Source organism: Symsagittifera roscoffensis, chromosome 6 (genome assembly GCF_963678635.1).
Source record: "Symsagittifera roscoffensis chromosome 6, txSymRosc1.1, whole genome shotgun sequence".
NCBI classification, from domain to species: Eukaryota; Metazoa; Xenacoelomorpha; order Acoela; family Convolutidae; genus Symsagittifera; species Symsagittifera roscoffensis.
In genome coordinates, this window is record NC_087067.1 from 15,528,901 (window position 1) to 15,556,664 (window position 27,764).

A 27,764-nucleotide genomic window follows, 5' to 3' on the forward strand; every position below is an offset into this window, starting at 1 on the left:
GAAAGTGGTTTTTAGTTTTTAATATAAAAAAAAATTAAGCGAAATAAAAAAGTTACCCATTGATACACTTTATTTTAAACATTGGGTTAATTCATCAAAAAAATTGTCAATCAGAAACAGTTCATGAGATCATATATTTGAATTTTTTTCGCTAAAGCTCGAAAGTTTAAAATGTTCAAAAATTTTTATTAACGTTTTTTTTCTGTTTTGCTCTTCTAAACTTTGCTAACCTTCTGTTGGCTATGTTTTATTTTTGTTCGGCTAGAATGAGTAGCTTGCATCTGATGATTGATATTTGTGTCAAGAATTCTCTGGTTTTTGGTTAGAACTGATGTTTCTATCAAAGGCAGTTTTAGAGATCCGACGAAAATAGTTTTGTTAATTTCCATTGCCTGTAAAAGATGTCGCTTCTGATTGTCTCTCTCTCTCTCTCTCTCTCTCTTTTCTCTTTCGTTCTCTGAACTTTCTGTATTCTTTCTATCCTCCCACTTGTACATATTGAAGGAATGTTTTCCGTTTTGTTGCCTTCTGCTAAAACGCTTTATTTGAAGATTTCATCAGCCCATAAAGTCTTTTTATTTAAATTTTTCCAGCCCTTACAATTTTTGACAGGAAAATTTTTTGTTGGCTAGTTTTTTTAAAACTTGTGGCTGTATTTACACCTGTCGGTTTTTGGTAAAAGCGGTTTGCAAAAGGTTGCAAATATTCCCCTCTGTATTTAAATAGAGCTTTCGCATCAGTTTGTAATTTTCAAAAGTTCAATCTGCACATGAGTTTTTAAAGTTGCGCGGGAGTTTTTCAACAATGATTTTGGGATCATTCAACAATGATACTGATAAGTGGCTCTCTGGGTAATCATGAAACACTTGAAATCGTTCTGGTGTTAATGATCATGAGTGATATCATCGGGAGTATTATTGTTATAATCTGACAAATATCGGTCCTGGTTAGATACAGTTTTTCTAATGCCACATAGAAGAATCTTTCAAGCTTTAATTTTTTTTCATACTGTGGTAGAATGTGTCGATATATCAAATAATTTAAATAAGCTTGAACTGAAAATTGTTATATGCTCAGCTCGTTCAGAGTTTTTGAGAGCAGTCTTGTTATAACAAAACCACCAGAGAACTAACAAATTAAATTATCTCTTGTTTTTTCAGAGCGTTTGCCTCGAGCGCCCTGTCATAGCAGTTATTTCTGAAATTCAAAAAAGAATTATAACAGCAGCATAATGGTGGCAGACACAGCTTTGTATCAAGTACTGGAAGTGAGCCCCAATGCGACAGATGCACAGATTAAGAAGCAGTACCATAGGTTGGCTAAAAAGTATCATCCGGACAAGAATCACCAGGGAGCAGCTGAGGCGGAGGAGAAATTGAAGGAGGTGAATTTGGCGTACGAGGTGCTGAGTGACTCATCTAAGAGGGCCATGTATGACAGGTATGAAATGAAAGTCCCATTTGAAAAATCCCCTCCTTAGATTAATTAACTGAACTCCCAATCCAGTTTTTGGAGCTTTATTTAGCGTTTCCTTGGCAATAGAAAGTTTATAATATTCAAAAGCAACCTTCAAAAGTTAGTAAAATTTTTTAATTATTTTTTGATTTTTTTGTTCCAAGCGGTGAAAATGAGGAAAAGCTTTGTATTCGGGTGTGTTCTAGTTTTTTACTTTTTGTCTTCCACACAAAGTCATGTATCAAAAAGAATCATCAGACTGGGTTGAGTGATATACCATATTGAATCCCTTTCAGTCGTGATTTGAGCGTCAAAAATTTTCCCATTGTCGAGAAAAAATTTTGGTTTTTCCGTCTAATTTTGAGGGAGCGAGTAATCTTTGTTATAGGAAAAATTACTTTTGTGAAGACTTACAAAACTTGATTTTAATAGTTCATGTAGCGCTTGCTTGGCAATAAAGGTTTTCTTTAAAAAAATAAAATACAGTTTTTGTTCGGTATTCATTTTTCAAAAAAAATATTGTCCATCTTGCCTATTTCACTAACTTTCTACGCGTTTGTATGGTTCTCTAAACTGTATACTAAAAACGACGCTACTTTGAAAAAAGAAAGGAAAAAACCCTTATATATATTTTTTAATGAATATGGTCTGAACATTCTGTGCTACTTGCACAGTAAACGGCTACCCTTCTTTTTTTTCCTCGTTAGTTTTCCCCGGAAAAGCTTTGTTTTTCCTCGTCACTCCATACACCATGCTCAAAAACCGGCGCAGATTCTTAAAAAACTCTTGATTTTCTAAAAAATAACTCTTGTTTAAGTGCTACTTGCAAAACAACCGGCTACTCTCGTTTGAGGGGTATTTGAAACTATACTTACAATAAATTGAATCTTCTTATCCATTCCACTCTATAGTTTCTACTAAAAAATCTGCACTCCCTAAAAACAAATTATTGTCGTCCAAACCAGGCAGTTTTTAAAAACGCAGTCTTTCTATTTGTTAAATGTAGACTGTAAATTCAATTTCGCTTTAGTTTTTTGTAATGAAGTCGAATTTTTTGGCTGAATTTTCTGCTGAAAGATCTCCTTCCCTTTTAAAGAGCGCTGGTTGTTAGTTTATATTAATTTATACTCAACGTGTTCTTAATTTTTTTAAGGTACGGAATGGATGCAGTCAAAGACTCGTCGGGAGGTGCTTCGGGACACATGGACGATGTATTCGGACACTTCTTCGGATCCTCGGGGGGCATGGGAGGTGGCGGCGGACACCCCTTTGAAGACATGTTCTCTCCCTTCGGTGGGTTTGGCGGCGGAGGAAGAGGTAGACGCCAGCAGCCAACCAAGGGCAAAGATGTGATACACCCCCTTAAGTCAGTTTTTTTTCTTATTTTTCAGTATTAACTTTTGAACATTTGCATTTGAAACGAAATTGAGCTTCTCTCTCGGCATCAGCAGCTGAAGTGATTTGAACTGCGGTTGCATGGTTGAGTTGCGGCCGATGTGAGTTTGAACCGGTTAAATATTTGTTATGTTTGTTTTCAGAGTTAGCCTGGAAGATCTCTACAAAGGCAAGACGAGCAAAATACAGCTGAACAAGACAGTTCTTTGCAAAAAATGCAATGGGTAAGTTCCTGGCTTTTATTGTTGTGAAATTACAAATATTTATCTACTGGCAAAACATAAATTGAAACAGCAAAGCAAAGGCCAAAATTTTAATTAATTAACTCCTTACATATCTGACGTTGCCGCAGAAATGCTATCACCTAAATGAAGAAGTCAGTTTATTGCAATGAAATTAGAGAATTTATGACAAATGTTAGATTAAATTAATCATGAGTTATGCCTGAAAATTTGGGAGAATACTTATTCTGAGAAACAAATACCTGTGTTAAATGTGTTTGTATAGACAAGGAGGGAAGCCTGGATCTGTGAGTGTGTGTCGCGAGTGTGAGGGTCAAGGACGGGTTATCAAAGTTCGGCAGCTGGGACCTGGATTCGTGCAACAGTTCCAGACAGAATGCTCCGCCTGTAACGGACAAGGTCAGTCTTTTTTATTGGCTGCTATACTTATGACAGAAGAGCCGAATAGCAGAAATGTTTTATTCAATTGAAAGCCGCTAAACTCAGAATGCAATTGACTGAATGGTCGGTCACTCTTTCCTGTTGGAGTTTTAGTACTGGATTCTGATTGGCTGATATAATTTTCTGCTATTTGGGTCTTTAGCCATGAGGGTTTCTCCTTAGTCGTTTTTGCTGCAGTTGCTGCTATCCCTTGAGAAATCAAATGGCCTTAAATTTATGGAATGGTCTTGATTTATGGAAACAAAAATCAGCCTCCAAGACTGGCGTTTCCTTTTTTACCACTTGTGGACGAAAAGTTTTTAATATGCTTCTGGGTTTTCTAATTATCCAAATCTGTTTTACAGCCAAATTCCAATCAAAGAGCAGTTCGAGTACTTTTTTCCACATACCTTTAAAAAAGTGTTTTTTTTTTCTGATTCATATGAGCTTTTTGGGGTCCTATGTTTACCTTGATGATGCTGATAGCAATAATGCATGAATGTATTTTTGATTGCAGTGTGTATTTTTGTGCTGATTGTATGTTGACGATGAGACTTTTTAGGAAACAAGATACCGGAGAAGGACAAGTGTAAGACGTGTAATGGGTTGAAGGTGGTCAAAGAGGTGAAGATTCTGGAGGTTCCCATCAAGAGGGGATCCAGACACGATCAGCGAATCACTCTCAGGGAAGAGGGAGACCAACAGGTACAGTCCATGTGCTGTTAAAGCAGGGCGGCAGTTATGTTTGTGTTGTACGAGCCCATCAATGAGTACAACTCTTGAACTAAAATAAAGAACCAATTAAGTAATCTAAAAAAAACGGAGAGCTGAAAAGCTAACAAGCAATTTAGTATGAATTTATAACTTGCTGTTTTATTTTTAAAAATGTAGTAGTTTCGGCGTTCAATAGATATTACGTTTCTATTGCAACTACGATGTTGATTTCTTGTCCTCGCGATGAGCAAATGTATTGTAATAGGGGGGTCGTGGGTTGTGAAGAGTCGATGAACGTAGTTCGGACCTTTTTTTTTTAGGTCGCGATGATGTTTTTTGAGCAGAAAAAGTGGAAAGGTAGTGCATATTTGAGCAGCAAAATGCACTATCGGGAGCAAAAGTATATATGTCACAAAAAAGTGATGAACTTCTAGTTTGAAAAATGGAATTTAATAATCGAATTTCCCTACAAAATGCAATAGTTTTACCTATTGATCCAGTTTTCTCAAATTGGTTTTATCTTTTTTCAAAAAGTTGCAATCATAAATTGTTCTAGAAATATATGGCCATCTTTTTTTCATCGACATATGCATATTGAGATTTAAAAAAAACAAGGCAGTTTTCTGTTTCCTTGCGTTCATTGACTCTTCTCGAACTGCCTGTTGGCTTTGTTTGAATTTTTTAGACTCCTCAGTACGTTCTAGACTCCTCAGAACAAATATTTAGACTCCTCAGTACGTTCTGGCGAATCATTTGGACTGTTGCGAATGGTTTTAGTGTCCAAGATTGTGAAGACAAAGGCTCTCGGACTGATTCCGACGAGAAGTCCATTTTTTCTACAACTTGAAAATTTAGTTCTTAGAAATATTTATTTGTCGGAATATCGTCCGTCAGCTTTTTGTAGGCTTATTTTCCAAATCTCTAATTTTCTTCTGACTTAGACAAATCTCATTACTACTGAAGGTCATTTGGTTTAGTCTGTAATTTGTAAAATATATCACCTCTGATTTTGTATAATTCCGTTTTTATTTTTTTTGTCAGTTTTTTTCATTTAAAGAGTAATGCGGCCTAAAGGTTTTTCTGCTAATGTTATATTGGCTTAGTCACTTTATTTTTCGTTGTTTGAAGGGCTATAATATACTTTTTTAAATTCTGTATAATACAGGAGTGAGGGAGGGCGTAAAATTTTCGAATTTAAGAAAAATCTTTTATCAAACTTCAGTTTTCGGTTCAAAGGCTGTCTTATTCTTTCTGCTCGAAAGTTGTTGCTTATGCCGACGTTTTTGTTTTTCAGTTTGTTTTTGTTAAATTTAACAGAATTAGAGATAAAGAGGAAAATTTTGATGGATGTAGTTTTATTGAGGCTCTTTTATTATTTTGACGATTTATTGGCTTCGCCTTATTTTCTGTCCACTACCTTGTAAACATATGTTTTAGTTGTACCGCAATTGGTGCGAAAGTTTGCTTTGTTTCCGAGCTTGAGAGCGTAGTGTGTTAGTACGAACCTTTTTTGTCCAACCTAACTCGCAAGTAAAAGTGTTCATTCAAAGTGTTCACTTATTTAGTGGCGCTTTTGCTATAATTTCGATATTTAGTATTGGAAATTTCATAGCATCTGTTCTCTGCTTTATTTGTGGCGAATGTTTGGTATTTGTTAAGCATCGTTGGCTCTGTTAGTGAGTGAGACTTATAATCTCGATGTCTTAGATCGAATCCTAGACTAAGCCGAATTTTCATTAATTCAAGGCTTTTTTCTATTTTTTCTTATTGCACTTTATAGAGCTGCTTTTTTCGTGGTCTTGATAGTGTTCGCGAATCACAGCTTCGCTCCTGTGTACCATATAAGACTATGGTGCTAAATAAAATCGTATGTTTTAGCGTTCGTGTAAAAACCATAAATTTAAGCATTGGAAATTTTATAGCATCTGTTCTCTGCTTTATTTGTGGCGAACGTTTGGTATTTGTTAAACATCCGTGGCTCTGTTAGTGAGTGAGACTTATAATCTCTTGGTTGCAGATCGAATCCGAGACTCAGCCGAATTTTTACTAATTCAAGGCTTCCTACTTTTTCTTATTGCCCTTTATAGAGCTGCTTTTTTCGTTTTCTTGCTGGTGATTTTGGACGAATAGCAAAAACAAATATTTCAATTTAATACATGTTTAAAACGTTTTTGATGTTTTTTATTAAATTAAAACACTTTGGAGACCACCCTGGTGTAATTTATTTCGAGACAAGTTATGATATGCGGACGCCCCCCTCCCCTCAGGGTTTCGACCCCCAGCCGACCTTTTTGGTTCTTTTTATGAAATCATTTTTTGGCTGATCGACCCTTAAATTTTTCTAAAGGAGCCTTGGGCACCAATGTACACTAATTTTGAGGGGTAGCGCGCGCCAAAAAAACGCGGTTTTTCGTCGAAACTTTCCAAAAAGTGCACAAAAACGGCGTTTTTGACCTTTTTTTATAAAAAATTCGCTTGCGTCGCTAAAGTTTTTGTCAAAATAGGGTCTCTATAGTGTTTTGAGACCGCTCGGGAACTCAATTTGGTCGGCCTAAAAAATGTCGACTAATATTTCAAACAATTTTTGAAAATCCGCCGCACCTCGAAAAAATCCTAGATCCACCCCTGTGTGTAGGGGGATGCAACTTTGAATCTGTGTAAAAGATGCTCTATCATGCAGAATATGTTGATCTTTGATGTGTTTCGCTTTAGATTATATTTCTTAAATTATCTTAATGGTGAATTGAGACTGACATTTTCAAATGTGTTATATTGTCAAATATGTTGTAGCCTGGTATGGAGCCCGGAGACGTGGTCATTATCTTGGCAGAACAAACGCACAAAACCTTCACGCGGAAGGGAGATCACTTGATCTACAACATGCAGCTCACACTCTCAGAGGCTCTCTGTGGATTCGACCACGTGATCAAACACCTCGACGGACGCACAGTTGTCTTGTCCAGACCAGCCGGCCAGGTAATGCCCAGTGTGGGTTGGGGGGGGGGGGGACACTTTACAGGACCGACCAGAAACTTTTTACGAGACCTAAAACTGGCGGATTTTATTGCTCATTTGCATCCAATTTATATATCATTAATTCTGATTGGCTGAAAAGTTTTCGGCTCTTTTCCAGTTCCCCCCTTTCAAATTCAATTTTGAAAAGCTTATTTAACATTGTCATATGGCCACGAAATTTGGCGTGGTGAACAAATCGACAATTGTGAACAAATTTGTTCTTCATACTTTAAAGCGTAACATCACGCATTTAGCCGTAATAACACGTAAAACAAACATAAAACTCGGTATTTTGAAAGGGGGGAACTGGAAAAGAGCCAAGTTTTCGCACAAGAGGGTTTCCCCTTCCAATCACAAATAGTTTTCATTAATTTTGTTGATGGACTTATTGCATTGTGGTCTACCCTCGCCCTGGTTAATAATCACTAAACTTATAAAACATTTTAACCAGGTAACAGACCTACCCTCGCCCTGGTTAATAATCACTTAACTTATAAAAACACTTTAACCATACTAGAACCGTTTGGTTTAACGTCTCAAACGCTTTTAATGTCAAAATTTTATTTTCTAAAAAAATTTGGAATTAGCATTAATCAACAAGTATTTGCTTTTTGAGGTCAGCTTTCCGCTCTTTTCTATTATAACCCCAGATTAGTAAATGAGTGTCCATGAAGCAGAAGGTTTAGGGTTCGATCCCTGTTTTTTTTTTCAATGCTCATCTTTAATGGCATTTTTCTCAATTTCCCCAATTTTTATTCCCTATTTTTGCCTGTTTTTTTTCGAATTTCATAGTGAGAGGGCGAGTGCTTTATCTAATAAGGTTATTTAGTCTGAATTCGGATGCCAAAAGTTATTTTAGAAAAGTTATCTCAGTGTCGAGGAAAACTGGTCTGCAGTAGTGGCTTGTTTTTCCGAGCTCCCAAAATACTAAGACCCTTTTCAGCTAAAAATTTCTGAGGCGCAGGCAATTGTTTTGAAATAACAGCGCTATGAATGACGTTTTAGGGCACTTGAAATGTTTCTACAAAGAGATTCAAGTTTTTGGCGCGAGTTGCCCTCTTAAGATTTTTGGAGCCGAAGTGGATTTTTGAAAAATAATAACAAAGAGCGACGTTTTCAGTGGTCAGTGTGTCCAATCCCTAGAAGGTACCCCTAAATCCCGCTCCCTCCAAATCTGCTGCTGTGAAGAATTATAATTGTTTTCTCGTTTTTTTTTCAACAGGATTACACGACAGTTGCTTATTTGAAATGACAATTTGCAGGTAATGGACAACAACGGACTCTGCATAGTACCGGGCGAGGGCATGCCCAAATATGGAAAGGCTGCTGACCCCGACACGGGCTTGGTACCGAGGGGTGACCTGTACGTAACATGTGACGTCAAATTCCCAGACAGGATTGAAGACTCAGATGTGAGATAATCTTGTAGAAAAATTTCAATCCAAAAATAATATTCAACAAAGTTTTGAAACCAAAGTAATTAGCTAGTTGCTGCGTGCGTAAACCAAAAAGGGGCCTAAGTAAACGGTCTCACCCTCGTCCTCCTAAATAGATCAAGTGAACAACAATATCCCTCCAGAATTAAATGACAAATTCAAGTAGCCTGCATGTACTTAGTTTGTAATTCTACTAACCTCGGCCTCTTATATTTTGTTTTTTTTTTTGAATATTTTTTTTGATTAATGTTTTTTGGCCTAAATAATTTCGGCCTATTTTTTATTGGCTGAATAGTTTAATTTTGGGTCGTTCGAGTGAACAATAGTTAATATGCTTTCCTCCGGATCGCACAAAACGTTAAAAATCTCAGACTAGATTTTATAGTTCAAAGTTTTCATGACAACAATTTTGTTTTTGCTTGATAGTTTTTTTGAATTTTCATTAAGAGCCATTCAATGTGTTTTTGGACGTGTTTTCAGTAAATAAAACATTATTCTAGACAACATTTCATTTTGTTTGGACTTAGTTGCTTCTTTTCCTTTCCTATCTGCTAGCTTGCAATGCTATTTTTGTGGAATCGCATGTGATGCGAAGCTCTGCTTCGCCTCTGTGTTAAAAAAATTTTTTTGATTCCTTGAATCTGTTTTTATTCCACTGAAATGCTGAAAGCATCTGATGTTCGCATCATTTTGTTTCAAGTATTTGGTTTTAATTTTTAACAAGAGATGAGTTTTGTCTTATTTGGGCCTTGCGTCTTCAAAATCAAAGTCGCCATTACTCTTTCAATAACCAGTTTTTTCGAGTTATTGAGTTTTCAGGCTAAAAATTTGGTCAAATGTTGGAGGGTTTAACGAGAGGACAAAGACTTGCTCAGTTTTCCGAAATTTTGTTTGTTACTATGTGTATATCTTTACTTCGGTCTAGCCTCGTAGTATTCGTGTTTGTATGGTACGTTAAATGTTATTTGTTTACGAAGTTCTTGAGTTATTGAACCGTAACAACTTCCGGGCCTCGTGTTTTCAGTATGTATGAAGATGACTTTTTCCTTTAAAAATTACATTGTTGCACTTTTCTTTGTCTGATCAAATTTTTTTCGGCGAGTTGCCAATTCACGGATTTTTCTTGAACTGCGAGCAATTTTCATTACAGATGCAAAGGCTTTTCCTTGTAGTTTCAGGGAAAATCATTTTTTTTTTTGGCTGAACTGATTGTCGGTTTTGTTTCCGCTTTGTAATTTCTGGTCCGTTGCTATTTTATTTTACTTACGTTTTTATGTGTTGTTTAGCAAGTGATGCCAAGCTCTGCTTCGCCTCTGTGTATGACTTATACCATTACAAAAATTTGAAATTCAGAAAGCTTCAAAGTCATTTTTGTTTCAGTGTAATTTGGAAGCTGACATTTTCAAAAAGTATTTTTTCGTTTTTCTTGAGCTACTTAACTTTTTTCCAGCTCTATGGGTATAACATCAAAATGAAGAATTCCATTTTTTTTCTTTCTTCTTTTTTATCCTTGTGATAAGCTAGGGTATTGCAATCGGGTACTAGACTTTTTCCGCGAAGAACTTAGTTCACAGAACGGACTCCTTAGTCAATAGTTTTTTTAAGACTGTTTTTTTTTCTGTGCTGGATGTCGGCTTTAATTTTGTCGGCTTATTTTCCGAATGGTTTATTCGATCTACTTTCTTTGGTATTATGTGGGAGTGATTGATTTCTTATACAGAAATTTTTCGTTCTTTTTGCTTTTTTAATTTAAGTAACAGAATTGGTTCTAACTTTTTTTGTTTTCGGTTGTTTGATCGAATGTTTTTATTGCATTTTTTGGTACAGCTAAAATAGCTTGTTATTTTTTGCACATTTATTGTGATGTTTTTCGACTTTTTATCTTGTAAATTTTCTTCTCTAGCCCATTTTGTAAAGACATTTCAAAAATATAGACCAAGCAAGCCTCAAACCCTATCAAGGAGAATCAAATCAACTAAAATTTTTGGTAATTTTTTTCAAATTTGCTAGACGCATTTGTTGTTTTACTCTGTCAACTTGAATTGCTGTCTGCTACTTTTACTGATTAACTTGTTGCGTTCCTTTAGTTTAAAGTAGTTTCAATGTGTTAAAAGTGTTCGTTCGTTTTTATAAATGGTTCAATGATACGACTTTTTTTTCTTTTTTAATCAATATTAGCTTAATTGCATTTTTTTTAAAAGTTTTTTAACCTTACCTTTCTTTGAACCTTGTTTCTGTCTGACCGGGGTTTCTTGTTCTTAGGAATTAAAATTGGCGTTTGTTTTTAGCGCAGAACTTTTTAAAATCATTTGTTTCTCCTCAGTAGCGTCTCCTCCTTGTTTTTACATTTTTGTTTGATTCGAGTTTTTTTGAGCAATTTTTTCAGGTAATGTGTGGCGTTTGTTTAATCTTACTTGTTTTGGTTCTTGCAAATGATATAAAATTATTCGGTTATTGTATTTTGTATTATCTGAAAAAAAAAAGAATTCGTTTATTTCATCAGTGTGCTGTTTACAAATAATTTCATCGCGTGTATTCTATATCGCTGGGAGGTTTAAAACTTCAGTTGGAGTCAAATTGGTTTTGTTGCTTGTTTAATTTTCAAATTTTTTTCCAACCTCATTTTTGAAAATTTTTCCTGGACATATTTTTTTCCATCGCAAGTGGTGCGAAGCGCTGCTTCGCCGTTGTGTTTTGAATTGGTTTGTTCAATTTCCTGTGGTTGATTTTTTAGAGGAACTATTTAATTGTTTTATTCTCTTAGGTTTATTGCGATGCTTCAATTCTCCTAATTTTTGGGATGCTTTTTTCTTAAAGCTGGTCGGTTTCTAAAAGCGAGCGTGGTGTTATATTACGAATCATTTTTGTCTAACGGAACTCGCAAATAAAAGTGCTCATTTGGTGGCTTTTTGGGATTTTCCCAATTTCTGACATTTTTAGAGAATCTATAGCTGCTTTATTGATGGCTAGTGATAGTATAATTTCAATAGACCGTGGCGCAAATGTTATTACATGAGACCCATAATATGGAGGTCGGAGGTGCAATTCCGGCACAAAGAACTTGTTTTACTTTTCTCTGGTGGCAGTTTTGCTGCAAAGCATTGGCAATTTAATAGCAACTGTAGCTTCTCTATTGGTAGCTAGGTTAGTATAATTTCAATCGATCGTGGCGCAGATACGAGGACGTGAGGGTCCTAATCTCTAGGTTTGAGGTTAGATTCCGGTTCACTAAAAGTTTTATTTGTTAAGACTTAGTTGTTTTTTTTCTAGTTATTTGCTTTTTCGGAGGTTCTTGTTGCGGCTTCCTTCCTCGTGTTTGCAGCTTCGGCTTAGTAGAAAATTTTGGAGTTTTTTTAGGATTTTAAATGGAAGAGTTCCAATGATACCAGCTATTCAATTCTTCTCGGAGAACCGCTCCTTTGACCCTGTTTTCTCGGCTAAACATATCTCACCCTCTAGCAATGACCACGGATCACGGAGGACTTCAAACCAACATTTTTTTGGTTGAGAGGCAGAGATCTAGGCTTTTTTCATCACTGTTCCCCATTTATTTGGCGTCTGTTTAGAAACTAGAGAAATTTCTACCTGCTCGGCCAGTTTACGACATGACACCTCATGGACCAGAAGGAGTGCTAGAAGACGTGGACATGATGGAATATGACGTGGAGGCCAATGGAGCTCACGCCCACCACCACGCCCACAGTAGTCCCTTCGGGGGCCCAGGAGGCGACTCAGACAGTGACGATGACGCGGGGGGTCCTAGAGTACAGCAATGTGCGACTGCTTAACCGTTTAGAAAAGACTTGTTCTACAAGGAGATCATAACAAGAAGAAATATCCCGGATTTGATCATCATAATCTGACGCAATGTACCAATGGTACTAATTTGAAGATCCAAGAGGGATGTTGTTGTCCTTCGACAATGCTGCGCCTCAATAACACAGCTGACGTATCCCTAAAAAGTGTTTTTGTTGTGTAATTTGAATGGAATACAACTATGGATCTATAATCAAACAACAGACAACAGCTGATCCAGTTGCGCAATTCATGTTCTTTGAGAAGTCTTCTCAAAGTCAATTCATATGCTACCATCTCGTTTTTTTTTATTGTTTCAAATTAGTTCTAATGTACTATTATTATAAAGCCACTGACGTTGACACATGAAGGAATTCAATGGTTCATATTATAATTCAAGCTATTTAAAATTAATCTTTTTTTTTCAAATCAAAACCTCTAGAGGAAGTTAAAAAATTAAGTTGAAAAAGTAAGTTGAAAAATCCCCAAAATAGATCTCCACTGCTTTGACAAGCCATCATGCGAGCGTAGTGTAACACGGTCAATCTACTGCACGCAGCTCGCACATTTTAGTGCAAAGTTCTATGGAACTTTTTTGCTTTAGTTAAACTGCTAGACGGTCTAGACGTTAATGAAACAACTAGAGGCTAAGTAAAAAGTTGGTTTCTGTAATTCCGGGCTTTTTTTAAACTTTGAATTTGATTTGATGACTGTTTCCAAAATAGTCGCTTCACCTCCGAGCGAACTAGCATTTTTTCCTTGTTGACAATTTTTGTCACGCACATGAATGATTCACCGAGATCTCGCGTTGGAGAACTGAAATCTCGAGACCAGCGCTAACGGCGAGAGGTTTGGTTTGCCGTTTCGTTTTATTTAACATTCGCTTTCAGGAAATTTAAGTTTCACTAGTGGGTTTTATTTTCAAGTAATTTTTGATTATATAGAATTCAAAGACTGCCCAGCTTTTTTTCAATTTTCTCTACGTGGATTGATATTAAAAGAAAAAGTTTCGATAAAAGAATCATGAATTTTAAAGAATTTTTTGAAAAATTAAAAAAGCGTTTAGAAAAGTTTGATTATCTTAATCTGTGAAATTCAAAGTCAATGAAAATTCTATCAGTTTATAAACGCCGTGGCAAAGGTCTGTAGGCTATATTCACGCAAAGAGTAGTTTTTCTTACATGGCAATTGCATTAATTTCAATATACTTCACTAGTTGCAAGAGCAAGTGACTTAAAATCGGGAACTAGACTTTCCCATTTATTAATAATTCTGTTCATCCCATTTATCAATAATAAATTGGACCTGCTTCATTATGGAACCTCGACATCTTCTAGGCCCAGTAACATTTTGTCTAGTGGTAAAGCGAGTTGTTTTGGATTAAAAGCTTTTGAGTTTCAATTCAGACCGGACCTTGTATTTTTTAATTGTTTCAAATATTTTTTTCTGGAATTTTTTTTTGTCTGCTTAAGTTCCAAAGCATGAATTTTTCTTCTGTATTACTGTAATTGAATGTCGTTCTGTAACTTGTAATCATACCTAGTCTGAATTTGAATAAGTCTTTTTGTTGCGTTTTTGCATTGATGGTTTCGGCTTATTAAGAGTAATGAACGTAGTGAAGACTCATATGTAGGTCTTGGTGATTTTTTGTCTTAAAATTTGTTCACGCTTAATTTTGATTTTTTCGCGGATTGACTTGTGATTTCTTTTTAAGTTCAGTGCATTTCCGTTGTTAAAAGGAAGACAAAATCCCCTATCGAACAGCCACGAAAAGCGTGATCGACTTCTAATTTCGAAAATGGAAATAATTATCAGGTTCCCCAGAGAAGTAAAAGTTTTACCTATTGATCCTGTTTTCTCAAATTGGATTAATTTTAATATAAAAGTGTCCAGCATAAAGTGTTCGATGAATTGAAAGAGTTTTAAGGCTATCTGTTTTTTTTTAAGAGTAATGAACGTAGTGAAGACTCTTTATATAGGTCTTGCTGTTTTTTTTTGCTTTCTTTTTCAGGTTTTTTCTAGTTTCAATAGTGGAATTTAATTTTTAGATTTCCAGCGGATTAAAAAGTTTAACTATTGGTCCAGATAAAGCGCTGATCATAAATTGTTCTAGAATTTCAAAGAGCTTAAATGGCATCTATTTTTTTCTTTGAAATTCGAAAGGTGAGATTTTTTCAAAAAAAAGTCAGTGTTTTTTTGTCTACTAGCGTTTTTTACTCTTTTACAATCTTAGATTTGCTCTATACTTCGAAATTCAAAAGTTAAAAGATTTTGAAAAAACAAAACTATTTTTTTTTCAGTTTTTTTGCGTTCATTACTCTTTCCCAACTGTCAGTTGGCTGTGTTTAGAGTTGATGAACGTAGCGAAGACTCTTGCATAGTTCAGGCTCAAATTTACTTTTTTGGCGTATTGACAGGATTATCTTTTGAATTCAGTTCATTTCCTTTGTTAAAAAGCAAAAAAACTTCTTTATCGAACGACAACACTGTAAAGGTCCCGAAAAAGTTATCGACTTCTAATTTCGAAAGTGGATTTTAATGTTCAGACTTCCCAACGGATTTTATTTGCTTCTGCAATGTGGCGACGGTATCAGTGCAAAGCGTGGTCTGTCAGTGCCATATCAGTGCCAGCAAATGAATATTAGTGACATTTTTTTCATCGCGCGTTTTAACTGAATCGTGCAAATTCAAAAATCTAAGCAGAATTAAACAGTCTAAGTTTTTTTCAGGTATTTTGAGCAGCTCTGAGTAGAAAAACTTTGTTTAATAAAGCTAAGTTTCGACATTAAAATTTCATATTTCCGTTAGTCATCTTTTTTGTCGCCGTTTCAAGAGCAAAACTGTTTCTAGATATATTTTGTATATTTTAACATGCGTATTTTACCAGAGATTTCGTCTGCAATTGTAGGGGGCATCTTTGAATTTTATAAATTGAATTTTTAGTTCAAAATAATTCTGTCAAGATAGGTTTTTGATGGCAACTTTGTTTTCGGCTTTACAAGAACGTTACCAAGTATTGTCGAATAAGTGATCGCTTGGTAAATGATGCTGATTGTTTGTGGTCGTTCTAGCACTTCTTGACTGTTTTCCTGTTATTGAAACTTAAATCATCTGGTTAAATCAAGAAAATTTCGTTATTTTTTGCAACGATTAATTTTTTCTTTTAGTAGTTTTTTCCTAGCGTGCAATGCCATGTTTGTTTTGTGTTGCAACTGTGACGAAGCTTAGCTTCGGCTGTGTTACTTTTGTTCCCCCAAGTTAACTATGAGCGTTTGTGCAGGTATTAACATCAAATTTTTACAGTAGAAACTATATCTTTATTTCAGTTTTTCATTTTGATGTTTTTACAGTTACGTTTTTGTTCTGGCCACTTTCAAAAGACTGGCAAGGATATATGGCGTCGGGTGGTTTTTTTTTCATCCGATTTTCTGTGCCTTCAACTCTAGGATCAGTGATCCTACCACACTTTTGACAAAATAAGAACTGAATGTAGAATGTATTACATTCGGACTTGCATGCAGTATAGTAAGGCTAATGGTAAGATGAGCGTAAAATTGATTAAGTAGTACTGCAAACAAAGGGTCGAGCTCAGAATTCTTCGAGTTAGGCAGAATTCGTCAACCCTATGCCAGAAAATAGAATTTGACAAAATTGGCGAGCCCTCCCCCCCCCCCAAAAAAAAAATCGGAATTAAGGTCGCTAAGGTTATGAAACTCAGAGGAGCGAAACTAGAGATGATTTAACCAGGCATACGAAAAGCGGGCATACGAAAAGCTTTTAAATGCCAGTTCCGTTCGATTTTCTTAATTGGTATAAATTTACCAGCTCCAATTTCAGTATTTTTTGTTTTTATTTATTCGACTAGAAAGATTACGGAGTGTTTTATTAGCTTAGCAGCCTCGTTTTGAGAAGTTTGATGAGCAAAAGAAGATTGATGCCTCAGTTTTTGTGGGGAGACTAAAAAACTTTTTTTTTAAGTTTCTTTCAGAGTTTTTTTTAAAGTCAACAAGCATTCAATTGAAATTATTGGCAAGTTTTCTTGAAACGCCATTATGGAAAACACATTCGAGAAAAAGATCAAAATTCGGTAGATTTTTTCGAATTTTTTTTAAAAAACGGGAATTTTTTATGCGGTTTTTGTTTCATTTTTTGTCAATAAGTTTGCCTTGCTATGATTGTGCTGAATCGTTTTATAATGTTTTGTTCAATTCAATGTTGAAGACCGCGATTATATTTCTTTTTTTAACAGGCTAAATTTTTCTGTAAAGAAAAAAGTTTACAATGTTTCGGCTAGATTTTTTTGGGTTTAATTTTTATTTTGTTTCGGATGAATGGTTTCTCATTTTGTTTTGTTTGAAAGTGAGGTTAATTAGTTTTAAACAACTTAGCGTAATAATAAGCTTGAGAAATTTCTTTTCAAAAGAATCCAAGGTGATTCTCTGCGAATTTTTAAGATATTTTTAAAAGTTATAGAATTCAATCCACAAATTTCTGGAAAAATGTGTTTTTTTTTCGTTTTTAATTAGTGAGTTTTTTTGTTTCATGCCGCGAAAGGCATTTGGAGAGCGCTGCATTTATTCAAGAGTGTTGATGCTTTCAAAGTTTTTATAAGTTTTTGCGAATTCTGATTTACGCTTGCGAGATTAACTTTCTTCTAATCGGAAGTTACACTTGTTGCCCTTAAACAACTTTTTGTTACAGTTCAGACAGTAAGTAACACAGGACAAAATTGTGAAGTTGTTTGATTAGTGAACCTCAGCAACTTGAGACCCCATTACTGTTGGCCTTGAGATAACACGGTCGTTTTACGTTAGCAATACTCATATACGTCGGACAAAACGCTTGCTAGTAATATAGGGTCCTTTCTAGTAAATCTAAAATCCACTGGACTTTTATTTATTTTATTTGTATGAATTTACTACAAGTTGCTTTTAGACTCGATTTTAAGTTTTAAGGGTTGGATTGAAGATATTTAGGTTAAAGTTTTGAAAGAAATTGTTTTTTTTAGGAGAAAAAGTTTAGGGTGTTTTAAGAGAAAATGGATGGATTGAATCTCAGTAGTTTTCATCCTCTTTTTATACTCTTTCGAGAAATCTCTCAATTTGTAGCAAATGAGAGGTTAGTTTGTTCGTTATCTCTCGTGATAGTCATTCGAACATTCGTATTTTACGAGTAAAGTCGTTCGTACATTCGTATTTCACGAGAAAAGTCGTTTTTAATTCCAATTCTTTAAACGTTATACGAGTTATTCCAAATACTTTAAGCACTGTTTTCTATTGATTTTGCAATAAGATATAAACTGATTGAATTTATGATGGCAGTGGCGTCACACTTTTGAGCCCAATAATTTCTATGTCTCAATATGAAATCAGAACAGTTGTCTTTATCTTTAGATCTAGGCTTCGAGTCCTGGCCGGCGCTTGTTTTTGTCAGTAGGTATGAAATTGAGATTTGAAAAAATTTTCGGGATAAATAGAATGGTCGGAGTAGCGTTTGTCTGCTAATCTTTTCTTTCGGCTCGGTTGCCAAATCGGGAAGTTTTTTGTGCTGCCAGCAATTTCATCATAAATGTAAATGTTTTTATTTCACTCCTGTAATTTGTAAAATTATCGGACCTGACGTTGTTTATTTTCCTGGGTTTTCCTTTGTTTTTTTTTGCTTAAAAGCTATATTCGGCTCAAATGGTCTCGGCTTATACTTAATCGGGCTTGTTACTACATTATGTGTTGCATCAAAGGTAAAAAGTGATTGATGAAGCTAGTTTTTTTTCGCAAGGCTTCATAGTCGGTCGAAATTTTTTAAAAACAACTTTTTTTAATAAATTTTTTGGTTTTCGGCTCAAAGGGCATCTACGAGCTTGTTGTCGGCTGAGTGGCTGCTCGGAAAATACTAAAAAGTTATCTAATACTGGTGGTTGTGTTGTTCGACTTTCTCTGAAATATTTCCCTTTGTCGGCTTAGTGGCTGCTTGGATTTCGTTATTTTTGTCTCATTTTTGATTGGCTAGCTTGCAACGAAAGTTTTGAAGTTTCGTTCTTCAATTTTTTTGTTTAATTTTGATCTCATTACAGTGAGCATAGGATAAAGCCTTTTGATATACCCAAATGATCATGATGGACATCCATTTTGTTAGTTCCAAGATTTCGAGCAAATTTTTGTGCTATTTTTTGAAATCAATTATTTCGCCCAATTTCGTTTTTTAATCGTTTCCATCTCTTGGTTATGAGAGAGAAACGAATGGAGTTTGTGTAGCGCGATTTTTCTGTTGTTATAGATAAATGATTACTATAAGAAATAGAAAAAATTCGTTTTCTCTTTTTTAGTATGGTTATTTCACTTTGACATTTAGCTGAAGGTTAATTTCAGGTCAGGACCCAATAGAAACAAAATTGAAAACATTTGAGCAATTATTGTTTCAAATAGTTATTTCTCTTGCGATAAGCAAGTGTGTTGCAATCGGGTGCTTGACTTTTTTCGCGAAAATAATTTTGTTCTTATGATGCATGAAATTTGGCCATCTCCATCTGTGCTTTCCTAAAGGAACAGACAATTTTCGATTTTATTTTTGATTTAAATGCAGGTTCTATTTGATTTTTCCAATGGTCGTTGTAATTTCACCAACTTCAGGTTCAGTATATCTTTTTTTATTTGGTTTTCTTTTTATTCGTCTTAAAAGGTTTGGTTTATAAAATCTTGGCTTAGAAACCTCTTTTTGAGTCACTTGATAAGCAAAACTAGGTTATATCTAAATGTTTTGTGAGGGGCATAAAAACTTGTTTTAGTTTTAAAGTTTTTTTTACAGAAACAGTTTTTTCGGCTCAACGTGTGTCTCTTTTGCTTTGTTTTGATGCTTATTTAGCATTCAATTGTCTTACTTCTTCGCTTTTTGTAAGAGTTTTCCTGGGTTTTTATTTAGAAGAAAATCAAGACAAGGAAAAAGGAAAACTTTTGGTAGATCAATTATTTCGATTTTTTTTAGGGTTTTGTAAGGTTTTTTTTATCTCTGTGTCTGTCGGTTCGTTAGTCACGCTATGTTTTTGCTGTATAGCTACTATTGTCAAGCATTGCTTTGCCTTCGTGCAGGCAATTAAGTTCCAAGATTTTGGATTTTTTTGCATGTAACAAATAGTTTTGAAGTGTTTTTATTTTTTGTGTCAGGTTGTCTGTAAGTAGTGATGGTCATTCATTTTTTTATCGCACGTGTTAACACTTTGATATTGGTAAAACTTCTTTTTTTATTAGAAATACCGAGTGACACCCAGATTAGGCTGCCGCAGTTAAACTGACCCACAGTTAACTACCGCAGATTAGTTGAATTGAGCTTTGAATTGCTTTTGAATATCGAAAGATTTGCTTGTGGAAATCGCCGCCTTAAATTGAATTGAATTTCTGTCGTTTTTATTTTTAAAACCGCACCCCCGTTAGCAATGTGTCCTAAAACCACCACTTGAGTAAAGTGAAATGTGACGATCTTTTTCCGTTTTGTCTATTCTTGCTGTACGCTTCATTTAGTATCATTTCAGTTCAATTCGCATCAGTTGATTTTGTTCCTGATCCATTTGGTATTATGTTGAGCCACAGTATTTCCATATCATATATGGTGAATGGTAGTTTCCCTGTAGTTCTAATACCCCACATGGTGCATTTTCAACAATATGTATTTATAATTATGTAGTTTGATAACTGAATTGGTGATGATGGATATTTTTCGAATCTGGTTCTTTTTTTCGCTTTTACAATGAAGTTGGTATTGCTTCCATTATAAAGGCAACTATAAAAGGAACTGTTGCCTCTCAGTTTTTATATCGCTCTCAATGTATCATTATATGTATATTTTATCCAACAACACACTTCACAAATTTCTTATCATTTTTCTTTCTGGTTTTTTTTTTGTCAATTTCCTTTTTATTTAGTCGGTTCTGATCTCTAGACCGTCTGTTGCATATCTTCTCTCAAGTATTTCAAACTTCCTTCGCTACTTGAACTCGGCCAAATACATGTACGATTTAAAAAACATTTGACTGAAACTGCGTCACATTATTCTTAAACCATATTTGGAGTTGGAGCATTCGAAGTCAGTTATCTCCTTAGTTTTTTCGCCGGATATCCCTTTTATTGTTCCCATTACAAGTCAGCTATTCTATTTTAAATCTTACTTGGCATATCTTAGTATCTGTATCTTTCTCTATCGTGTTGAGTTTCGATTAAATTTAGTTCTAACTTTAAAGTCAAACAAATACCATTTGCATTATTTCAATCATTACCTCTAGAACATATTCGGTATGAATTCGTTGATAGGCTCTTAAGCCTCTGATGGTTTTGGTAAGTTTTTTATAACATAATTAAGAGTAATGAACGTATTGAAGAGTCTTATATTGGTCTGGGTGATTTTTTTTGTTAGTTTTTTTTTCAGGAAAAAGTTCTAAATTTTGCTCACGCTAAAGTTTGATCTTTCGCTGTTTGAATTTTGATTTATTTGTAAGTTCACTTCATTTTTCTTGTTAAAAGGAAGGCAAGAGTGAATTAGGGTAAATTAGTTTGTAAGTCCCAACATTTGTTGGCGCTCGTTTTTTTGTTTTTTGATTATTTGATTTTGAATGACAGATTTTCAATATACCTTAAATTGTTGTGTTGCTGGCATTTTACATTGAAATGTTTTCACAAGTCGATAATTACCCGTTATTAGAAATAGAATGCTGCAGATTTTGTATAGAAGGGTTTGTCTCAAATTACTCCAGCATCAGCGTTTTCAAATGATTATCCGAATATTTTATATCACTGGCCTGTACCTAGGTTATCAAGCTGTCCAAAATTTGGATGAAATCTATTTAAGAGCAAAATGTCTTCTAGTTTCACAAGTGGATTTTAATTTTCTGAAACCCTGCTGATTAAAACGGTTACCTAGTGATCCAGTTTCCCTAAATGGGATAACGTCAAGAAAAGAAGTGCAATTCGAAGAGCTTCAACATGTCATATTGATTCCTTAGATATTCGAAAGTTGAAAAATGTTCGTTTTTTCCGTGTCTGTACAAAACAGTCCAATACAAAACAGTCCGGAAAAGTATGAAAATGAACGAAAAAACAGTCCGGTGCAAAAAAGTCCGAAAAACAATCCCAAGTAGTAATTGTTTTTACAAGCCGGTAAGCCGAGAATTGTCCTTTGTTCAACAAACGTAAACAACAAAATAGTGACCACCGCAGTCGCGTCAACCTGTTGCGAGCTTGCCAACAGAGGGTAGGACTCTACGAAATTTAGAGCCGGTTTGTATGGGACTTTTTTGTATATGCATCGTTTTTTCAATCTACGTTTTCAGTTGTTTACTGTACGCTAGCTTATTTACAGCCTTTTTCTTATATTACCAGTTGACCCATTTTTCTGAACTCAAAAATGCGTCACTCACTAATGTTTGACAAAGGTGAATTCATATATTACAAATACGTTGAAATTAAGCTTGTGTAAACTGTTCTATTACAGAATATCCATGTTAAATAGCTATCAATGATGGTGATTAAAATACAAGCTATCTCGTTTTCATACCATCTGGAGTAGAGTTTTGTTCTCTGCTCAAATTATACCATCTGTGATCATTTTTCGAAAGGAAAAGTTATGGGATTTGAAAGTTGCATTTTTACCAATTTTTTTTTAACTCTAGCGTATGTGGCGAATCATTCGGCTCAGAAATTATTATAAATCAAGTTTTTTTTTGGTTTTAGTTCGTAACAAGAAACAATATATCGTGTGGGTTGTTTGAAAAAAGTCCCCCACACGCTATGTAATTTTTTTTCATTTGTTCTAGTTAGGCTGTTAATGTTTCTATTTAGTTTCGCTTGTATGCGAAGTGCAGCATATATTCCCCTATTGTTGCGTTATACATTATCAGACGTAACTTTCGTACTTGATTTGCTGTTAAGTAAATATAGTTTTTTTTCTAATTTTTTTCGCCAATTCAAATCTTTAGAGGAGAAACATCCTGTATCTCATTTTGATAAATGACATAACTTGGTTCTCCAGTTTTTTTGTGTGTTCAATCTATCAGTTTACCACATAGCGTAATTTTAGAGGGAGGTGGCGGTCTTTTGAAACTTTTTGTCTACCTTTTCTTAAATCAGCAGATGTGTTCGACTTCTGCTGAAGCCCTAGAATGATAAGCCAGAGCTTCAGTGCAAAATTGTTTAATGTTGTCCATTATATTAAATTTGAAGGGTTCTCCAGTTACAAATGGCAGTCGTAAAAATTCAACTACCAGGATTGAGAGGGGCCAACAAAAGACTTTTCATAAAAAGCATGTCTTATCATTCATTACTGTTTTTTTTTCAGATGGGCGATAGTAGAATGGGTGGAGCTGTGACGGCGGGGGGCGGGGGAGGGGTGGCTGGGGGCGACCAGAACTTCGACTACATGTTCAAACTCCTCATCATCGGCAACTCTTCGGTAGGGAAGACGAGTTTCCTGTTCAGATATGCCGACGATTCCTTTACTTCCGCCTTCGTGTCAACCGTCGGCATTGACTTCAAAGTGAAGACGGTGGTGCGCAATAACAAGAGAGTCAAGCTTCAGATATGGGTCAGTTCCAACTTTTCATTCCACCCAGCAAACTCTTTCTAAATTACATTTCCAGGTCTAAAGAGTCGGCTCTTTTTCCTTCACCCCCCCCCCCCCGTAAACGAACATGAATGTTATGGTGCAACGAGTAGTTTAACAAGGTTAATTATGAAGACTAAATATGTCTGTCAAAATCTAAGTAGTCCGTATGTCAATTTTCATAACAATCGGACAATGTAAACAAATTTTTACTTGTAAAATTTTGCAGGTGGGGGATGGGGGGAGCTAAATGAGCCAGAGTCTTTTATATACGATATACTCACAAATTACTTTTATCGGTTTTCTGCATACACTCTTCAACGAACGGGATCTCGTAGAGGTTTCAGATGGTTCTAATTGAATTGAATTTTTCTTTCATTATGCGAGTTCTTCGAAACCTCACACACCCTCCCCTCCCCCTCCTAGTTTAAGTCTGATTCAGGTCTTCATATACGTAAAAAACAATTCTCCGGGTCAGTTTTCTGGCGTAATGATCACTTTTATAATGTTTCATCCTAGAAAAGAGTTATTTAAGCTGTGATGAGTCACAAATCTTGAATTATTTCCTTATTTGGTTGCTCTAAACTTAACCAATTCTGGCATTAATTTACTGCTTTTTCATGATAATAATGTGATTGATAATTCATGTCATGAATAAGACTTTTAAAAATTATACCGAACGTGGTGATCAATTTTGGTTTTCAGAAAAACTGGAAAAAGGTGATTGGGGTTTGATATCTGTTTTTAGTAGCGAATAATACCCTGATAATGAAAAATATCCAACGGTTAAGCCTAAATGTCTATGGAAATTTGACCATGTGCCGAGTTTTGCTCCTTTTGAAAAGGGAGGAGGAGGGAGGTTGTTAACATCCAATGAAGTTGTGGCTCTTTTCCAGTCCCCCTTAAGTTTTTTCGGAAATTTAATATATGAAAACTTATTTAAACTAACTTTTCATGTTATAAAATGCATTAAAACGTGTTAGCAATAACACAGAATAAACTTTGTAAGAACTAAAATAAGTTTTGCACTTCTGAGGAGTGCAATCTTCTGCCTCAGGGGTGCAAAAAAAACTTAAAAAAAAACATACAACATTGACAATTCCATCAGCCCTAAAATCGAGGAGGGTAGTTTTTAATTGACAACTCTCTGGATGCTTTAAAGTCGGCTTGATTTTTTCATTAAATTTTGCCGACGTTGGTATGGCCCTATCCAATCTGTGCACGGACCGTCGCTTGACGGAAGGGCGCATTTTAATTGACCCCTTTCTGTATTAAAACGTGTTAGCGTGAACAGGTGGACAAATTTTCACAACATTTCGTGCATGCAAAATGCCGTGTGAACAATTTTTGAGCAGCTGTATTTTGAAATTTTACGAGGGGGGAAGGAAACTGGAAAAGAGCCAAAGTTGTGTGTGTTTGTGTGTAGGATACGGCTGGCCAAGAGAGATACAGGACTATAACGACTGCCTACTACAGGGGGGCCATGGGCTTCATCCTCATGTACGATATCACCAATGACGACTCCTTCGTCTCAGTTCAGGACTGGTCCACACAAATCAAAACCTACTCCTGGGACAACGCACAGGTCAACCTACCTTTACTATTGTCATATTTGAAGTCGTTTTAGGTGTTCTGGTAAGATTTGAAGGGACAATCTTCATTGTTTTTCGGGATTATATCTTTTTATCCTCTTGAAAACGAATTTATTGCTAGTTTTTTTGTTGCTTCGAAGGTGGTTGTTTATTCGATTACAGAGCTACTTTTTTATATCCAACATTGAATTTGAAATTTTTTTGAATATTTGTAATTCGGACATCGTGGAATGTGGGATGTTTATTCCTGCCACTTGAAATTTTCATTAATTTTTGGAAGATCCCCCCCCCCCCACACCTCACCTCACATAAGCATCAATTTTCTGGCGTAACGAGGAGTTTTGCAAGGTTAGATATGAAGACAAAATATGTTTGTCATAGCCTAATTAGTCCGCATGTCAAAATTTGTAGCAATTGTACAATGAGTACAGAGAAACTACAGTGAAAATTCGCTGGTGAGGGGAATTGGAAAAAGAGCCGGAAGACCTAATCAACTTTTGTGGTTGTGTTGCAGGTCATTCTGGTAGGGAATAAATGTGACATGGATGCTGAGCGAATAGTAAAAGCACAGAGAGGAAGAGATTTGGCTGACCAGCTCAACATCGAGTTCTTCGAGACAAGCGCCAAGGTAACAACATCAATCTACATACATTTTTTTCAGGTAAAGGTACAAAGTATTGTAACGTGAACGGTTTGTTTAATCAATTATATTATCTGTTGATATCTGTTGAAGACATCAAAGATGAATTCAGTGTTTGTTTTTTTTTTGAATTTTTTTCTCAAATCGTTTTTGTTGGAGCATTCATTGCTACTTGCACAGCTACCAGCTATCCTTGTTGAGTATTTGACGTTGTTTAAGGAAAATGTCAATGTGAAAGAAGTGTTTGACCGACTAGTAGACATCATCTGTGAGAGAATGGCAGAGTCATTAGAAGCAGCCGGAGGTCCGGGAGGAGATGCGGGCCAGGGCACCAGACTGAGTCAGAACCACGCGGGGGCACAAGGTGGATGCAGTTGCTGATTGACACAAGATAACGTGCTTTACCCCCCTCTCATTTACCCAGACAGAAACTTAAGACCTTTCCTCCTAGATCAACATACACACCCCCCCCCCCTCACCCAGCCTGCTCTCCCACTTCTACCTGGACGCTAACTCGAACGGGAAACGAATTGATGGATAGTTACAAAAGGACTGAAAACAGTCGAAGCATGTAATTCTTGACACACACGCATCTGCACAAACACACTGTACTTGTCACAGGTACACTTTATTAATAATTATGAAGAAGATGATGCCCGAAAAATGGAGAATTTAACTGATGTGCAATCATTTTGTCACACAGCGGCAAAAGCACACGACGGTCACAAACGTTCACTTTTTCACTTCGACATTTGAGTTAATTGATCCTCATCTGTCTACGATAAATTTTTCTCTGCTGATTTATTTGTTCACTAGAATTGACTACTGAGAAGATTGAGAACCTTCACTGAGCAATATAATGTGTAATCAGCCGATTTTTTGGTGATTTATAAACACACCTTCAAATCATCGACTGTGAACTCAGATTTAAACAGATTTTGCTGAGATATTAATTAATTGTAACTGAAAAAATATTAATTGTAATTTGAAATCTGATGTGTGTTCAAAATGAATTACCCTGTGGCAGGTCAACAAGTCTTTGTGATGCGTTTTGCAAGTATTAAGCGAATAACTTTGTTTTTAGTATCGGAGGTTTCATTTGTAACGAGATTGAAATAACATGAGAAATTGTTTAAAAAATTTTAGATGTTTTTGACTTTTTGTTAAGTATCTTTCTGTTAAGTATTTAATGCAGGAAATTGGAATCTCAATTTTTATTGTTTAATTTTATGGCTCTAAAAGGCTAAACAGTTAAATTGGTGGTTTAAAAATTATTGCATGAAACATATCATCGTAATAGACGCCAGATAATTGTTGGCCTGACCCTGGTTGATTCTCATTCGAATTTTTGCCTAGATGAAATAATTTACCCAGTCAACTGTGCTATGAATGTTAGATGTTCATTTGTAATTTTTATGCTCCCAGTTCGCAAAAAAAAAGAAATTCCCTCTTAATTGAGTCTAAACAAATCGAATACTTAAAATAACCATACCTTTTCCTTTCCTGGCTCAGAAAACTCGGCGTAAATCTTTCTGGAAAATGTTCATCAGAAGTAAATATCCTTTAAAAATTTGTTAAAAGTAAAAAACTTCTAAAAAAAAGCGTGAAATAACCTGAAAATTTTTTGGGCTGATTTTGAACAAACTTTAAAATCTGAGGTCCAGAAGTTTTACGACCGTGTTAAGGTGCTATCACTACCACTCAAAATTTGAATCAGTTTCTGATTGGTATTATGATCTGGGCTATGGGTTAACTAAACTGCTCCTTAGAACTCTCCTCTTTATTACTTTACCACTCATAGTGCAACAAGTATGTTATGCACTTTGAAAGACATTGTCTGATAATTTCTGTAAATTGAGTTTTGTCTGTAAATTTAGAATATGCTTGTCTCAAAAGTATGTTGCAATTAATTGCATGGGTGAATTGAATTATTCTGAATTGAAATTATGAATGTTATCACATCGTGTTGCGATGTTCAACAATAATACATATTCAAATTTATTATCAATACTTCCTTTATAAATTCCTGTAATTTTATTCTTGTTGATTTTTTTTTGCTATTTGCTAATTCTGATCCAATATTTGTTAATGTTAGTCAGTCGTTCTAATGGAAGTTATCTTTGGAATTTAGCTCTTTTAGATTCTTTGTTTTCATAATGGTTACCAAGCCATCACATTGAAGTGTAAGATGAAGGCTTACGTCCTAAATGTTGAAATAATACCACAAACAATCTTCGGACTGGGCTGAGTCATATATCATCTTAAAGCCATTTTAGTCATAATTTGAACGACTTAAAAAATTTTCAAAAACATTCCCAGTGTCGAGAAAAGCCGGCTTGAAATTTTTGATTTTTCGTCTAATTTCGAGCGAGACAAGCGAGCGAGCAGGCTTATTTATGCAGTGGAAATTACTATAGCTTAATCATGAATAATTTAATCCGTTAATATTTAGTTTTACTGGAGTGAAGTAAGCTTTTGG

At 35.2% G+C, this 27,764-nt stretch overlaps 2 protein-coding genes across 2 annotated transcripts; both read left to right on the top strand.

Annotated features, from left to right (window-relative positions):
* The first annotated feature begins 1,123 nt into the window (after positions 1-1,123).
* LOC134848354 (dnaJ homolog subfamily A member 2-like) lies at positions 1,124-12,886 on the top strand. The gene is made up of 8 exons (XM_063865758.1): positions 1,124-1,440; positions 2,609-2,821; positions 2,994-3,074; positions 3,358-3,491; positions 4,075-4,217; positions 7,017-7,202; positions 8,504-8,653; positions 12,244-12,886. The coding sequence occupies exons 1-8, from the start codon at positions 1,232-1,234 to the stop codon at positions 12,463-12,465; spliced, it is 1,338 nt and encodes a 445-aa protein (XP_063721828.1). The 5' UTR covers positions 1,124-1,231; the 3' UTR covers positions 12,466-12,886.
* Positions 12,887-20,241: 7,355 nt separating this feature from the next.
* On the top strand, positions 20,242-27,429 carry LOC134847876 (ras-related protein Rab-3-like). Its single transcript, XM_063865131.1, has 5 exons — positions 20,242-20,793; positions 22,790-23,035; positions 24,480-24,638; positions 25,160-25,273; positions 25,505-27,429. The coding sequence occupies exons 1-5, from the start codon at positions 20,785-20,787 to the stop codon at positions 25,664-25,666; spliced, it is 690 nt and encodes a 229-aa protein (XP_063721201.1). The 5' UTR covers positions 20,242-20,784; the 3' UTR covers positions 25,667-27,429.
* The last annotated feature ends 335 nt before the right edge of the window (positions 27,430-27,764 follow it).